We start from the raw sequence: 16997 nt of genomic DNA, 5'->3' as shown, positions 1-16997 counted from the left end.
TGTTTTATAATCATTTTACTCTACTGTTACTTACACTCCGATCTCGGTCGTATCTACTATCGGTCAGTATTGAGTCGTTTTCAGACATCGTTAAGCTCTTTAGGCTTCGGTGCTTTCGAGGTGGCGCGCTCGGTAACTCCTCTTTGTCCCTAAATTTCTGTTCCAGTGTCTAAATAATGAAATAAGATTATTTACCAAAAATACATATAACAAAAAACCATATATTTATTTATTTACGGAATGCAAACAAAGAATTAAATAAAAAAAATTATAGTTAAAGGTGAATAAAGGAACTAAATACAGAAGTTGCACACATCTGTAGCTTGTTAGCGATAAAAAAAATTTCCCTAATTAGGAACATGTAACAAAGTATTTTTAACTAAAATAAGTTTAAAATTGAGGAAATATATTGATAATCAGGAAAATATATCAACCAAAAATTTACGAATTTCTTTTTATTTATTATTTACTAGATTGTGTAGAATAAGCTGATCGGTCTGCTGAATTCAACTTTTAATTTTATGTTTAAAATTTATTTTTTTAACTTCAAAAACTAATAGAATGAGATTAAATGCGTTTAGAGCAATGTAATCCAAATATCTTTATTTTGGGCTCATTAAGTTGGTTTTGTCTTCTTGGACCGAATGATGCGTAAGGAATTCCAGACTTATTTTATTTTTATGAATGAGTGAGTCATTATTGCGTACATAATAAATTTTGTATACAGGGTTTTAGTTACACACATAGTCAGACTTTAAGAGGCGATTATAATTTAAGATGAAAAGTTTATATAAACGTAGGTCTGGTATTGGAAATGCTTTCTTCTCAGTATACAGGTCATAAAAGTTTCTAATGTAGCATAAAATCTTAATAATAGTTCATCCATTTTTTTTTTAAATTGGTAGAGTAATTTTTGGTAGGAAAGGGCGTATTTAAGACTAATTGAATTGAGTTTATTAGATCCATTGGTATCCCAGGAGATAGCTTTAATATTTGTTTTTAAAATATTTAAGGTTTTACAGTTGCCACTGACTTTTCAAAATGTTTATAATGGGTATTGCATTATGCAACTAATACTATAACTTCTCCCGAATTTGCTTTCGTATCTTGATTCGTTTTTGTGAAAAAATATGTTCATAGCATGTTTATACATGGTGTTTCATAACTATGGGATCAAACTTCTGGGGGTTGTTCAGTGCAACAGAAGAATCCATTTGAGTATAGGAACCCATGTCCGGAAATGCGTCACTACGCCACTACGGCCCTAAGACGCGTTAAAATGCATAAAAAACATTATTACCTAAATAGGATCTGCTGCATTTATTTTTACCTTTTGTACATGATACCATAACAACAATTGTTTAAAATCAACGCTCGTCAATGTCAATTCTTAATGTCATGTTTAAAAATTTTATAGCTTCAAATTTTTAAACATTTATTGCTAATGGAATACTTTACCAATCAAGAATTTGCGGATATGTATTTGGCATACGGAGCAACAAACTGCAATGCACGAGCAGCATCGCGGTTGTATCATGAACGTTATCCCGAACGACAGCATCCTGGATACAAAAAGTTTATTGCGGTTCATCGGCGGCTCGCTGAGACAGGCATGTTTAAGACCAAGATGCATGATACTGGTGTTACTCGAACCGTAAGAACGGTCGAATTTGAAGAAGAGGTGCTTCCGCGAGTTGCCGATGAACCATCAAATAGCACACGTGACGTCGCTAAGAATATGAATACGAGTAACGCTTCTGTCTGGCGGGTACTACACGAACAACAACTCCATCCTTACCCCTTCCAGAAAGTTCAAGGTATGACTGCAGCCGATTATCATCCTAGAGTTGAATTTTGTCGATGGCTTCTGGATCACATCATTGCACAACCAAATTTTTTACGATATGTTTTGTGGACCGATGAAGCCTCTTTCACAAGAGCAGTATTTTTAATAGTAGGATTAGCTATGTTTGGGACGAAGAAAATCCTTATCCAATTTTTCCATAAAAACATCAGAATCCTTGATCTGTCAACGTATGGGCAGGCATTGTTAATGATTATTTAATTGGGCCATACCTTCTACCGGAATGGTTAACAGGACCAATTTATCTGCGTTTCTTGGAGGAAGTTCTCCCATAACTCCTTGAAATAATCCACTAAATGTTAGACAGCAAATGTGGTTTCAGCATGATGGAGCGCGGGCTCACTTTGCTGTACAAGTATGCGTGTATTTGGCTCAGCGGTTTGGGCACCGATGGATTGCCAGAGATGGAGCAGTTTCTTGGCCTCCTAGGTCACCCGATTTAACGTCGCTCGATTTTTTCTTGTGGGGACATGTAAAGTCTTTAGTCTACGAAACTCTAGTAGAATCACAGCTAGACTTAATTGGACGAATAACAGCAACATTTGAAATCTTTCAAAATGAGGATCAAATTTTTAGTGTAGTCCGCCGAAATCATGTGCGGCGTTTAAATCGGTGTATTGAGGTTGGAGGAAGACATTTTGAACAATTGTTGTGATGGTATCATATACAAAAGGTAAAAAAAAATGCATCAGATCCTATTTACGTAATTAATATTTTTTCTAAATTTAAACGCGTCTTAGGGCAGTAGTGGCGTAGTGACACATTTCCGGAAATGGGTTCCTATACTCAAATGGATTCTACTGTTTCACTGAACAACCCCTAGAATTTGATCCCATAGTTCTGAAATATCCTGTATATGTTACAACTTAACAACTAAATTAAATATTTTTTGTTTTATGCTTAGATTTTACGACCATAACGCCCTGGATGGTTTAAATCAACCTAGTATCGATTTTTTCCTGTCTTAACTTGTTTCCTTAATGCAGTGGATAGCTTGTAATTAATTTATTAGTTAGATTTCAAGTAGAGCAGGTCAACTGCAATCTGGTATAGGAAAGCCGGCAAAAAATGCTAGCGTCGTCTTTGCAAAGACTTTCAACAGCCAAAGTAGGTCAAAATGCTCTATTTAAAATTCCAGACATTAACAGAGGCAGTCTATAGCACGTTTGGCTATGGTTTTAAGTATATATGAATCTGATATGTACCAGCTAGGTACTAAAAAAGGTATATTCGAACGAATGTATAGTCGAAATGAGTTTACTTTTGTCAGTTCTTTAATGATTATTTGGATGTCGCAAGCAGTCCATTAACTTAAAAAAAGCGTCAGCTTTATCTTCAAGCTTCAAACAAGAAATCGTGATATGTAACAGCAATACTAAGACGAGTCATTGCCGTTTTAGGCAAATGTAATACAACTCCAAGTACCACAATAGTAGCTCTTATAAGAACGTGAAGTGATTTGTACGTAAGTTCAATATAATATTTGTTCATCTATCTGTTTACATTTTATATAAAATGTCTGATTTTAGTTGTTTTAAGTATCACTAGTTGTTAGTTTGCTTAAAATTGTAAACTATTATTATTGTGTTAATAATAATAGTTTATAATAAGAATATTTGTTTTTGAAATCTTAATTGTATCCGTAGGTATATGCCTATGCCGTAGGTATATTATTATATTATATTTTAAAGTCGCTTTTAAAATTACATGCATTGTGGTAAAGTTCACGACTATAAACGGAAATTTCGGTGTTTGGTCATTCAGCTTGATTCATAACGCATTTTGTGCTTTATTTACACTTTGTATTTGTGCGTAACAAATTAAATCAATTTTTTAATAATTACTGCAGTTTTTTAGCTTAATTTATATGAGGTAAAAATTAAAAGAAGTAATTGATACAATTTTAATTATTTTAATAAATTTAAAAAAAATACGGGTTATTCCTTTTTGTGGTATGAACTTTAGTGATTTTGTGAGATAATTTTGTCGAAGCAAAATAATATTTTTTTATCAAAAACGACGCAAAATACAAAAAAAAAAAGAAATATAAAAATGGTATTTTTAATCCCTTATTGCCAATATAAAAGTTTAAAAAGTCAGTTGCGCACGCTTAATTTACTTATTAAAAAGTATATTTAAGGTGTCCTCTAAAATTCCACTGGACATGATGAATTCAATTTAATTAGTTTAAAATAAGCTCCTTTTCAACATAAATAAAGTTTTAAAAATAGCCGAATCAATATCAATAATTTCAGGAAAAATATATACAGTGCGTCCTTAAAGTTATATCTAAATTAATTTAAAGAAATAAAAATAAGAAATGGGTTTTTTGCAAAAATACTCGGACCCGTCGATTTTTATTTCAAGTTGTTTTTTTTTGTACGCGAAATTTGTATATACAGGGTTGCTCAAAAATAGGTTTCAAGCATCATTTTTTTTAAAATGAAAGCACGCCTTTTTCAATTACATTTTTGAATGTCGCGTGAAATTTTACGTATGTTGCATGCATCATGTCCTATACCTAAAGTCAATAGTTATAAAAAAAAACACGATTCATGTAACATATAAAAAAAGACAAAAATTAATTTAAATGTCCAAAATTAACAATATCCAAGGCGATTAATAATCTCTCGTTGCATATGTTCAATCATCTCCCGAGTTACGGTGCGCATCTCTGCGAATCCTATCTTTCAAGTCCTCTAGATTATTTGACCTATTGACAAATACCTTCGACTTGAGGTATCCCCGCAAAAAAAGTCAATTGGTGTTAGGTCAGGCGACCCAGCAGGCCATTCGATAGGACCTTTCCTTCCTATACCCACTGATTGAGAAATGTTTCATCCAAAATGTGCGCATAGTGTCAGCATAGATCAGCGAAAATTAGTTCTTCGTCAGAATAGCCTGTGTCCAATGGATTTGGAAATAAAGCTAGTAATGCAGGAACTAATTCAAATAGGAGAAAATCGGGACTTACTTGTGCCGTTAAAGTTTGTTGTATGTATGACTCTTCCGCGCACTATTCCACACTGGGTTGCTACTGGATAGTAGCCTCAAAAACTAAATGTGTGGTATCTATTCACCTCCATCATCCAATGCCAATTTTCTGTTGCCGAATATCGACAAATTTGTCTCACACAACCATTTTAACAGAACGTGGCTTCATCGTAAAAAATAATATTTGTTACTAATTTAATCTTTAGATTTCACATGTATTGCAAGCCTTCACAAAACTCATTTCGCCTATCGCGAAACGTCATCAAATAACGTTTGCACTGGAATAACTTTATATGGGTGATATTTGTGCTTTTTAGCTATTCGGCTAACTTCAGATGGATTTTCTTCCAAAGAAAGCAAAACATCATGTTGTTCATTTTCATCTCGAGCAGGACGACCAGGATTCGGCAAATCTCTAAAATGACCTAATTCTCTAAATTTATCCTCTATTCTACTCACCACCATTTGACATATCGGCAACATATAAAAATTGTGAAAATCGCAACTCTGCTTGTACACTTGACAATATCTGTTTGGCGTACAACTGCCATATAGTTTCTATGAAAAGACACGGTCTCCAACCAACATTAAAAAAACACAAATTATTTTACGGAATTTTGCTCTGTTTATAAAAATTCTCAGAGATAAAGTGCGACCTCCAATATTAGTGTTCGGCCGTGTTTTTTAAGATAGATGTTGACTTTAGGTATAGGACATGATGCATGAAACATACGTCGAATTCCACGCGAAATTTAAAAATTAAATAAAAAAAGTGTGTGTCATTTGAAAAAATGAAGTTTTTGATTGAAATGTATTTTTGAGCAACCCTGTATATACAAACTTTAGTGCAAAAAAGCGCTTTGTTTGAGCGTTTTCGCAAAAAATCTTGATGACTTTTGGGACGCACTCAACTTTTTTGATTCCTTTATAACAAAAAAACTTACATGGAACTGTTTATAGGGATAAGGATCCGTTACCGTAATTTTCGGCTGTTCCTTGCCCTTCATCCCTTCGTTTTCATACATTTCGATCTCCTGGTCATCTCTTTCGTCGTCCCCTAAAATTCCCAAACTCTCTCGCGGAAACTCTAACCTAAAATAAATAATTATAAAGTTTTTAGAATTATAAAAACTGGTTATCAAATTACCTTTCGCCTCGTATTCCTTCTTTTTCCTCTAGAGAAATCGTTTCTTGATACGGCACGACGGTTTGCTCCTCATCTCTCTTTTTAGTTTTTTTACTTCTTCGCCTTGGCCTAGAAGGAGCTATTACACCTTCGATTGACTCTTCATCACCCTAAAAATATAATAATACCTGAACAATATTGAGTAATAATAAAATAGATATAATAAAAAAAGCTGAAAGTATTTTATTCATTGAGAGAATATTTCTAGAAATTTTTTGGAAGTACTAAAATTAAAATAGGAATGTAAAGGTTTAACAAAATTACTTAATACATCATAACTCTAACCTAAACTATAAAATAAGTAAACATTACAAAGACAGTAATATGTCAGTTAACCTTGCTAATTATTGCTTTCAAAGAATCATAGAAAATATTACAAATAAGTATTAAACAAATAACAGATATAATATATTGGCGTTCTAGTTAGCATATTAGTTGTAGGACGTTGACAATCAAAAGTTAAGGAACATCTTGCGTTTAACTTGGGAAATATGTACCTAAATTTGATTTAGTAACTCGGTACAAAAAATTTTATTATCTAAGAGTTTGAATAAAAAGACTCTTAATCTATGACTTCTGGTTTGCAAGGGGACCATTCCAAACCTATCTAATAAAAAATTATTGTCTAGTCCTTTAGCAGGACAAACACCATCCTCTTTGAAAGCAATTAAAAATTTACGTTGTACACACTTAAGCTTTATAATATCGACCCGGTAAATTGGATGTCAAATGAGACAACTCCAATTTGGATCTACCAAAACTAAAGTACAGAACTTTTAATGTATTAGGGTTATGAAAATTCTTGCTATTGCGAATAATAAATCCAAGGTTAAAAATCAGCTGAAACGACATTATTTAGATGAGTCTTAAAGTCAAAATTACGATCAAAAGTAATCCCTAAATCCCTGATCTCACTACATCAAATATTATGGAATTCTGTTTTCGAGAATAGTTTAAAATGCAGCATTTTACACTTATTTAAGTCCAACTTGTTTATTTTACACCATATATTAGTTTTATTTATTTGATCTTGCAAATCAATACAATCGATAGTCATAATATTTATAAAAAGTTTAAGGTCATCCGCAAACTTGACTCTCGGGAATTTAATAAGTATTAATCTGTGAAAACGGAAACCTTCAATTTCACCGAATTAATATCGGCTAGGTAAATAAGATTGTACACGAGCAACCAACTTATCCGAAAATCCCAGGGGATTAATTTTAAAAAGCAAAGTTTTGTGGTCTAATAGGTCAGATACCTTCTAAAAGTTCATATAGGATACCTCAAACTGATCAAACAGATCCAGCGTAGTACAGATACTCTGAGAAAAACAAGTTGGAAAAATACCAGTTACAGTAGATTTGTTGAAGATAGACTTCCAAACTTTTGGTTTTTGGTGCACATATATGGAAACCAAAAATTTGTATCTCGGTTAGTAAAAGAGCTACGACTTTAGGAATAGTCTCGTTGGATTCAAAACGTCGAAACTAAGACAAAACCGTTGGATTTTTAAAGCTAGTACTTATAGAAGCCGAGATACAGACTTCCAAACTTTTGGTTTTTGGTGCACATATATGGAAACCAAAAATTTGTATCTCGGTTAGTAAAAGAGCTACGACTTTGGGAATAGTCTCGTTGGATTCAGAGCAATGAAACTAAGACAAAACCGTTGGATTTTTAAAGCTAGTACTTATAGAAGCCGAGATACAGACTTCCAAACTTTGGGTTTTTGGTGCAAATATATGGAAACCAAAAGTTTGTATCTCGGTTAGTAAAAGAACTACGACTTTGGGAATAGTCTCGTTGGATTCAGAACGTCGAAACTAAGACAAAACCGTTGGATTTTTAAAGCTAGTACTTATAGAAGCCAAGATATAGACTTCCAAACTTTTGGTTTTTGGTGCACATATATGGAAACCAAAAATTTGTATCTCGGTTAGTAAAAGAGCTACGACTTTAGGAATAGTCTCGTTGGATTCAAAACGTCGAAACTAAGACAAAACCGTTGGATTTTTAAAGCTAGTACTTATAGAAGCCGAGATACAGACTTCCAAACTTTTGGTTTTTGGTGCACATATATGGAAACCAAAAATTTGTATCTCGGTTAGTAAAAGAGCTACGACTTTGGAAATAGTCTCGTTAGATTCAGAACGTCAAAACTAAGACAAAACCGTTGGATTTTTAAGGCTAGTACTTATAGAAGCCGAGATACAGACTTCCAAACTTTTGGTTTTTGGTGCACATATATGGAAACCAAAAATTTGTATCTCGGTTAGTAAAAGAGCTACGACTTTGGGAATAGTCTCGTTGGATTCAGAGCAATTAAACTAAGACAAAACCGTTGGATTTTTAAAGCTAGTACTTATAGAAGCCGAGATACAGACTTCCAAACTTTGGGTTTTTGGTGCACATATATGGAACCCAAAAATTTGTATCTCGGTTAGTAAAAGAGCTACGACTTTGGGAATTGTCTCGTTGGATTCAGAACGTCGAAACTAAGACAAAACCGTTGGATTTTTAAAGCTATTACTTACAGAAGCCGAGATACAGACTTCCAAACTTTGGGTTTTTGGTGCACATATATGGAAACCAAAAATTTGTATCTCGGTTAGTAAAAGAGCTACGACTTTGGGAATAGTCTTGTTGGATTCAGAACGTCGAAACTAAGACAAAACCGTTGGATTTTTAAAGCTAGTACTTATAGAAGCCGAGATACAGACTTCCAAACTTTTGGTTTTTGGTGCACATATACGGAAACCAAAAATTTGTATCTCGGTTAGTAAAAAAGCTACGACTTTGGGAATAGTTTCGTTGGATTCAGAACGTCGAAACTAAGATAAAACCGTTGGATTTTTAAAGCTAGTACTTATAGAATGCGAGATACAGACTGGAAGTGGCTGGGAAAAAATATGCATGCAATCCTTTACGAGAAAGGTTGGAATTGAGTCAATACCTGTAGTCAATTTTTTTTTTAATTTTTTTTGCAGCTAAAAAATATCAGACTCCAGCAACACATTTAATATAGTAAAACATTTTTCCAGAGAAATAGGATCAACACCGACGGAGCTACTACGTTCTGCATAAACACTTTGAAAAAATTAACCTCAACAATAGCTTTAGACGATAAAAATTCTCTATCCCCATCTTTTGAAGTACTAGGTATTCAGGATTTTTCCTGCCCGCTGTGATGAGAATTAAAATCTTATAAGTAAACCTAATATTCAAGTTAGGAACAGTATTACGAAAAATTCAGGCAGGAGATTCGAAGATGGCTCCCCAACAATTTTTATTAAAAATACGGCGAACTTTAAGATTCTGCGCATGTCCGCTTATGGATGTAACCATCCAATCTCCTGGTACAAATGACACATGATTAAATTTCCGAAGTCCAAAAACAAACCTCACATAAGCATTTTGAACACTATGAATATGTACCCTGTTTTCCAAATTTAGAGAAAACCCTAAACTAAATCACTATAATTAAAATCTTAATTAAATATTATATTTTTATACTGTATATTTCTATAATACTTACAGGTATCTCTTCCCGAGACACGTGCGGAGTCTTCTTCCTCTTCGGCTTCTTAATCGGCTTTCTTTCGCTTCTAATCGGCTCCGTTTCCGTCCTTATCGGTAAACTTCGGTTGGAGCCGATCGGGTCATACTCGTTCATCTGTGCCAGCGCATTGGCTGGTGTTTGGAATCCCTCCCTTATCTCGTGCACCACGAAAAATTCATCTGAATCAATATCGAGTTTTCCTAAGCGGCCCTTCCTTTGCAACCCGACACTTCCTTCGCTCGAATACCCTTGGCCAGCTTGATCGTCTTCCAAATTATCCAGATCGGTAACCAGGTGTTTATTTTGCCTAAGACCAATATCGAATTCCACTTCTTCGTCCTCGATGTATTGAGAAATACGCTGCTCGTCCCGTCTCAAACGTTCCTCTAAAGTTTCCGGTTTATCTGGTTGATTCTCATAATATCTATGACTAAAAATTCTTTAAAATAAATAAAACTGTTTGAAATGTTGCAAAATGGCGTACCCTTCCTTTCCAAATCGTTGCTCTACTAATTGTCCAACAATACGTTCGTCTGCGTCATCTTCATTCTCTTTACGTTCCTTAAAGTTGCCATGTTGCCATCTTCTTAGATAATCCATACGATTGATCGCTTGGTTTTCGCGTTCGAACTCTTCTTCGAGAGCGATCTCTTCTGATAATCTACGACCGGACAGTCGATCGATGTCGGCCGAAGTTTCGCGATCTTCGTAACCTGTTCGCCTTGATTCGATTTCTAAAAGGAAAAATCTATTTAAATGTTTATGTGACATGTAGAAGAAAGTTTGTAATGAGGCTCTTTTTTGTAACAAGTATTCTGCAGAAGCGTGCTTATACAAAATATCTTAAAAATAAGGAAGGTTAATGAAGTTCAGGTATAATCAAAAATGCCAAAACTGTCAAAATATGTTAGTTCGTTGCTAAATTTTCAATTTCATTCTATTTATACTTTTTTTATAGTCCATAGATTCAGTTTTCGGAGAGTCCTCTGTATATAAATATAAATATTAAATGTCAGTTGTCTCCTTACAAAAGTCTGCCAAAATAATATATTATACAGGGTGTTCGAAAAATAGACGGAGATATTTCAATGGGTGATTCCTTGTAAAAAAATATGAAAAAAAGTTTCTATAAACATGGGTCCGGAGATGCACAGTTTTTAAGATACAGGGTGATAAATTTTTTTTAAATATTATTTTTATATTAATATAAAAAAATATTTACTCGATTCTTTTCAAATTTGCCAGTATTACTTGTTGTCTTAAGAGGCTAATTTAGCCCTAATTAGATTAAAATTATAAGGTCCAGTGGCATCCCGGAGGACATCTTAGCAAATATTATTGGCAAAAAAATGTACGCCACTACGTTTTCTTCAACTTTAATATTTGTTGTTTGATTAAACATTTAAAAATACAACTTTTTTGATTCTGGTATTTTTTTCGTATCCCACTTCCTTTTCGGCAAAAAAAATAAATACCATTTTATTGCATGCCACTGGACAAAATTGGTTTATTAATTTGTGGTAAAAAAATCACAGGTGCCTTGGAAAATAAAAAATCAAAATCATTTTTAGGAGCTTTTTATTGCAACAACAACTACAACAAATGTTGGAAATGTCCACCATCCATTTCTGTACACCTTCTCCAATTAATATTTAAAAAAACCCTGTATCTTGAAAACTGTGCATTTCCGGACCCATATTCATAAAAACTTTTTCTCATATTTTTTTACAAGTAATCACCCATTGAAATATCTCCGTCTATTTTTCGAACACCCTGTATTTTAACCTGACTCTTTTAAAAAGGGTTTGCCTTTATAAAATAGAAACAAGAACAGGGCAAATGAATTAAGTAAAGAAGATCCTGGAGATGACATATAGAACATGTATTGTAGAGTATCCGTTTTCTAGGAATAGAAAACATATATTCTACATGAGGAATTATTACTATCGGACAGATGAGTTTTAATACACATGCATTTTTTTCGCACTATGGGAAGGAAGTAGCACTTTCTGTGTCCCATTTTCATCTCGGCAGAAAGCAGAAAAATCTTAGGTTAGCAATGTAAGAAAATAAAGAATGTCTAGATACCCTATTAGTACCCTCGGCCTCGATTTTGATGTGAAATCACATTCGATCACATTTTTTTTGATCGATTTTTTATCTTGAGCATTGTTTTCTTTTTCACCTAGTAATCTAACTGTCATGTTGACAATACTCATAAATATTTACATTACTTTTATTACCGTTAATTTTGACATTTATATATAGAAATTGCAACTCAACCGAAATACTAAATTTTATTCTAGGGGATTTTTCTTCTACTTTGCAGGAGGAAATCTTTCAATCTTTTCAATCTTTACCATTCTTTTCTTTTCCCCTTGTAGTTGGTAATTTAAAAAACAATTGATTGTTTCTAAACATTCTTTCTTTTTCTCACTAAGGGAACTTTGTAATATTGTAATAACCATCACTTGACGACTTCTAAAAATATACATTCCTGTTTCTTAATCCAATCCATGAACTTCAATTACAAAAGGATTTAGTTTCGCATTATGGAAAGAAAGTAACAAACGGTCCACGGTGCAAAATAAAAATGCCACTTTTCTTCCCAGGAAAATCGTCTATATTATTACTGCTATTAATACCAGCACTTTAAATAGGAAAATTATCGTAGATACGTGAATGGCAAAAGAACAGGTCCTGCGGAATATTATTATCTTGTGGAAAAACAGAGCATTTTTCCTCCAAAACCAGAGGGACTTGCACATGGCACTTTCCTCCTGGTAAAGCAAAAAAGAGAATAGTAATTTATTTATTTATTTAAGCCTTCATTTTCAACAGAAAATTTGCCCAATATTAGAAAATTGTTTACATGTTAACTGAAACAATAATTAAACTAAACCTAACCAAAACAATCAAAAAATTAAAACAAAAGAAAAAACTCCAACAACAATATAATAATCTAAAAATAATATACAATTTAAGTTTTGAACACAACCGGCCCCAATAAACCCTAATCAATGTCTAACATAAAATCAAGGCAACAGAAAATCCGCATTGTATGATGAAGTTGAACACTTAGTACCCTCAAAAACTAAATTGTGGTGTGGAACAGAGCGTGGAAGACTAATAGGTCTATTTTTCTTTGAACAGACTTTACCAGGACATATGTATCTCGATTTTCTTCAATATGAATTGGTTCCAGCATTACTAACTTTATATACAAATCCATTGGTCCCAGACTATCCTGCCGAAGATCTAATTTTTCAGCAAGATGGTGCTCCTCCGCCCTATGCTACCATTGTGCGTACATTTTTGGATGAAACCTTTCCCAATCGGTGGATAGGACGAAGTGAACCCATCAAATAGCCTGCTAGGTCGCCTGACCTAACACCAATGAACTTTTTTTTGTGGGGATACCACAAGTCGAATGTATTTGTTAATGGGATTCGCAAAGAAGTGCGCTCCGTAACTCGGGAGATGATTGAAAATGTACCGCTAGAGTTTATTAATCGTCTTGGATATTGTCAAGCGATGAATGCCAATTATTTTGAACATTTAATTTCATTTTTATTCCATGAATGGTGTTTTTTTTTTAATAATTGTTAACTTTAGGTATAGGATATTATGCATGAGACATATGTAGAATTTCACGCGAAAATGAAAAATGAAATAAAAAAGTGAATAGAAATTTATTTTTGAGCAGCCCTGTATAAACAGACTTCACGTACGAAAAGCGCAACTTGAAATAAAAATCGACGGGTCCGTGCCTTTTGCCAAAAAACACATTCATTTTAAATGAATTTGGACATTACTTTTGGCAGTGCGTCCCAAAAGTAATGTCCAAATTTTATATATTATATTGAGTAGAGCACCAACAGTGAAATGACATTTATCGGAAATACATATTAGATATTAAAACAAAAGGCTTTCTATTCAGCTTTCCTCCTAAAGCACACCAAAAAATTTAGGAACCACCACTTATGGCGCACTTGGTTAAGTGCACTCCGAGATGAAGCGCGCGAAATCACGATATCCCTAGTACAGTTCTAGTTTTTAGGAATTTTATATAATCAATAAAAAATAACAGAAATCCTAGATATTTAACACCATTATTTGTGACTTTAGTCTTAGGCATTCTTTTTGTCCCTTGATCTGTATTGGTAATATAATTTTTTTAAGCGTTATTTTCTTGACCTTTCTTAGGTTAATAATCTATTAATATTCCTCTTTTATTTTAGGCTAATTTTATTGTCTTCTAAATTACTTGTGAAATTTTATATGATTTTAAAAATTTGGTTTAGCAAATCTTTATTGCATTGTTATATTTATTTCCTTCTTTATCTCTGTAAGTGCCAACTCCGCCACCTAGGTTGGCAATCTTCATGGAAATTCTGAGTTTGGAAGCTGCTGCTATAAACAAATCTACAGAAGAGCATCCAAATCTATCTCTCAAATTTCAAAGTCGTCTTCTACCAACAAAGAGAAATTATTAATAGGAGCTGTAGATACGTCTACCAAAAAGTTCTCTTGCCAATTATGATGCCAAAATTTTTGAAGTGTGATAGCTGTTCGATATTTCTGCCATTGAATAAAAGCATTTCGATGATATACAGTGTGTCCAAGATAAGGATGTCTATCATAGGGATCTCGGCAGCTATAGGAGATACGAGGTTGATTAAATTAGAGAAAAGTTGCATATTTTAGAGCCTAACAATACGCCGTTTAGAAAGTTTTAAAATCTTGAGTAGTTCCGGAGACATTCGAGAAAAACCGAAATTTGCCGATTTCGTTTTTATTTTTTTCTGGCGTTATTTAAAGAGATATGGAAAAACAAAAGACACTTTCTCATGGCCACTTTTTAAGCTCTAAAAAATAATATTGCGAGATTTTCCGTACGACGTTTCGTTTCGAAGAAACCATCATCAACTTAATTTTTTTTATGGCGCGTAAAAAAAGTACACTCTGTATAAAATAGAATTTTTTACGATTACAATGATGTATGACACAATATGCTTCTACAATTTTTAAGTTGTAAAAAATGATTTTTTATTAAATTCCGATAGTTTTGAGAAATTGTCAAAATTAAATAAAAATTAAATGTTAAAGTACTTTTCATTATAACTATTATTTTTTATTCTTTTTATCTTATGTGAAGTAAATAGTTTTAATTATTTGATAAATTTAGTTGACATTGTGTTTTTGAACTCTGTTTTTGCGTCTTGTTGCTAGTTTTTTTTGTTACAAAATGGAAGACGCTTTTTTACCTGAGGAAAAGTTTCATATGTTGATATGTTATATCCTATGCTACAGTAACGCCGTTGAAGCTGGTCGTATGTATTTAAATAACTATCCAGACAGAAAATAACTTAGTACAAAAATTTTCGGACGATTGATTTTCAATCTTAAGCAGTATGGTGCGTTTAAGAAGCCAGTATTGTCAAGTTTCATACTTATAGAGAACAAGGACAAGGATGTTCCTCTAAAAAAAAATTCCTTAAAATCAACTTAAAGGCTTAGAATCACTTTCAAATTAAGCGTATTCCAGGCACTGTAGCTTTTTCTTCTTAAGGATTAACTAGGGTTTTCTATAAATGAATATATCAAGCAGTCAAAAGAATATTTTTAGGCAGTTCGTACTCTAATATTCGACGTTTAATTACAGGTATAAGAATCGATTTGAATGACACAAAAATGACTTTAACTACTTGGAACCAATAAAGAAATACTTAGACTGCCCGAAAGAAATAAAATAGTGTCAATTATGGTATAAATTAGTGTCGGATTAAGATAAATAAAGCAAAAGAAATGCAATGAAGAAAAAGAAAATAATGTGGATTTAGCTGTAACTGAAAATCCGGAAATATCTGTTCGACAAATTGAAAATACCACTAGAATACTAAAATCTACTGCCCATTTCATTTTGAAAAAACATAAATACCACCTGTTTAAATTCAGAATCTGTCAAGGCCTCAGACCTGGTGACGAAGAAAGGCACAGAACATTTTGTGAATGGTACACCAGGAAATGTCAGGAGGATCAAACATTTCCCCATAGGATTATCTGGTCCGACGAGAGCATGGTTACAAATAATGGAATTTTTAAACGGAAGAATACCCATTATTGGTCAAGAGATAATCCCCGAGTACACCGAATGGTTTTAATATGTGGGTTGGCATTTTTGGAACAGATTTAATAGGCCCCTTTTTTACAATAATTCCCTTACCTCGGATCGGTATCGCAACTTATTGGAACGCGATTTGGAAGAATCCTTGGACAACTTACCGCTTGCCAAGGTTAGAAACTGTTGATTTTAGCAGGATGGTGTGCCCGCACACAATGCCCTAATCGTGCGAGAGTATCTATCGAACAAATTTCCGGAAAAATGGATAGGAACACATTCAACAGTTCCGTGGCCTCCTCGTTCACCAGACATAACTCCGGTCGACTTTTTTCTCTGGGGCTATTGCAAAAATTATGTTTACAGTCGTGTTTTGAAATCTGAGGATCAGCTGAGGAGAATAGTTCTTGAAGCAATTGAGAGCATTACCTACACCTGATATCTTAGGAAGTGTTTTAAACTCGACTGTTAAAAGATGTTATCTGTGTTTGGAGGGTAATTTGTTTGAACATTTATTACTATGATTTAAATTAGTATTTTTGGGTTTCTAGTATGTAGTTTTTTAATTTAATAATGTGTTTAATCCTTTAAAATAATCACGTGACCTAGCTACGTGACGGTATATGAATAAAGTTTTTAAGTTGTCAATAACGTGATTTTTATTTAGTATTTCAAAATATGAGAATTAGCAGCCTACTACACCATACTCAGCGTCAGAAAAAAATAAAAACGAAATCGGCAAATTTCGGCTTTTCTTGAATATCTCCGGAACTACTCAAAATTTTAAAACTTTCTAAACGGCGTATTGTTAGGCTCTAAAATGCGCAACTTTTCTCTAATTTAATCAACCTCGTATCTCCTATAGCTGCCGAGATCCCTATGATAGACATCCTAATCTTGGACAAACTGTATACCTTAAAGAAAACGATTAATTTGGTCTTGGAAGTGTTCATGCGCAGTCCGACTCATTTACTGTTTTGTGTAATCTGGCCCATCATTGTTTGCAGGTCTGATTTGTTATTAGCTAGGATTACGGTGTCGTCTGGGTATCTTATATTAGTGATGCGAACTTCATTCACTTTAATACATCTCATATCTTCCACTAGAGCCTTTCTAAAAATGCAGGGAAATGCTGTGCAATGATTGTAAAGTCTTCCTTGTCAATGCCGGTTGCTGATAAAATCAATCAAATGCTTTACGATAGTCAATGAGACAAGCGTATACATCTATGTTCACGTCGCTACATCTCTGTATTACGGGAGAAGAGAGT

At 33.5% G+C, this 16997-nt stretch overlaps 1 protein-coding gene across 9 annotated transcripts in view; it reads right to left on the bottom strand.

Annotated features, from left to right (window-relative positions):
- Positions 1-16997, bottom strand: part of LOC126734933 (titin) — a 117393-nt gene that overhangs the window by 23401 nt on the left and 76995 nt on the right. For 8 of the 9 annotated variants that reach the window (XM_050438777.1, XM_050438774.1, XM_050438772.1 and 5 more), the window contains 5 exons: positions 10091-10340; positions 9583-10045; positions 6006-6154; positions 5803-5950; positions 35-169 (listed from right to left, as the gene is read on the bottom strand). In XM_050438777.1, coding sequence (XP_050294734.1) covers positions 35-169; positions 5803-5950; positions 6006-6154; positions 9583-10045; positions 10091-10340 — 1145 coding nt within the window. The remainder of the gene's footprint in view (positions 1-34; positions 170-5802; positions 5951-6005; positions 6155-9582; positions 10046-10090; positions 10341-16997) is intronic. The other variant, XM_050438775.1, reaches the window with a different exon arrangement.

This window comes from Anthonomus grandis, chromosome 4 (assembly GCF_022605725.1).
Source record: "Anthonomus grandis grandis chromosome 4, icAntGran1.3, whole genome shotgun sequence".
Taxonomy (NCBI): domain Eukaryota; kingdom Metazoa; phylum Arthropoda; class Insecta; order Coleoptera; family Curculionidae; genus Anthonomus; species Anthonomus grandis.
This window is presented reverse-complemented; position numbering and strand designations above follow the sequence as displayed.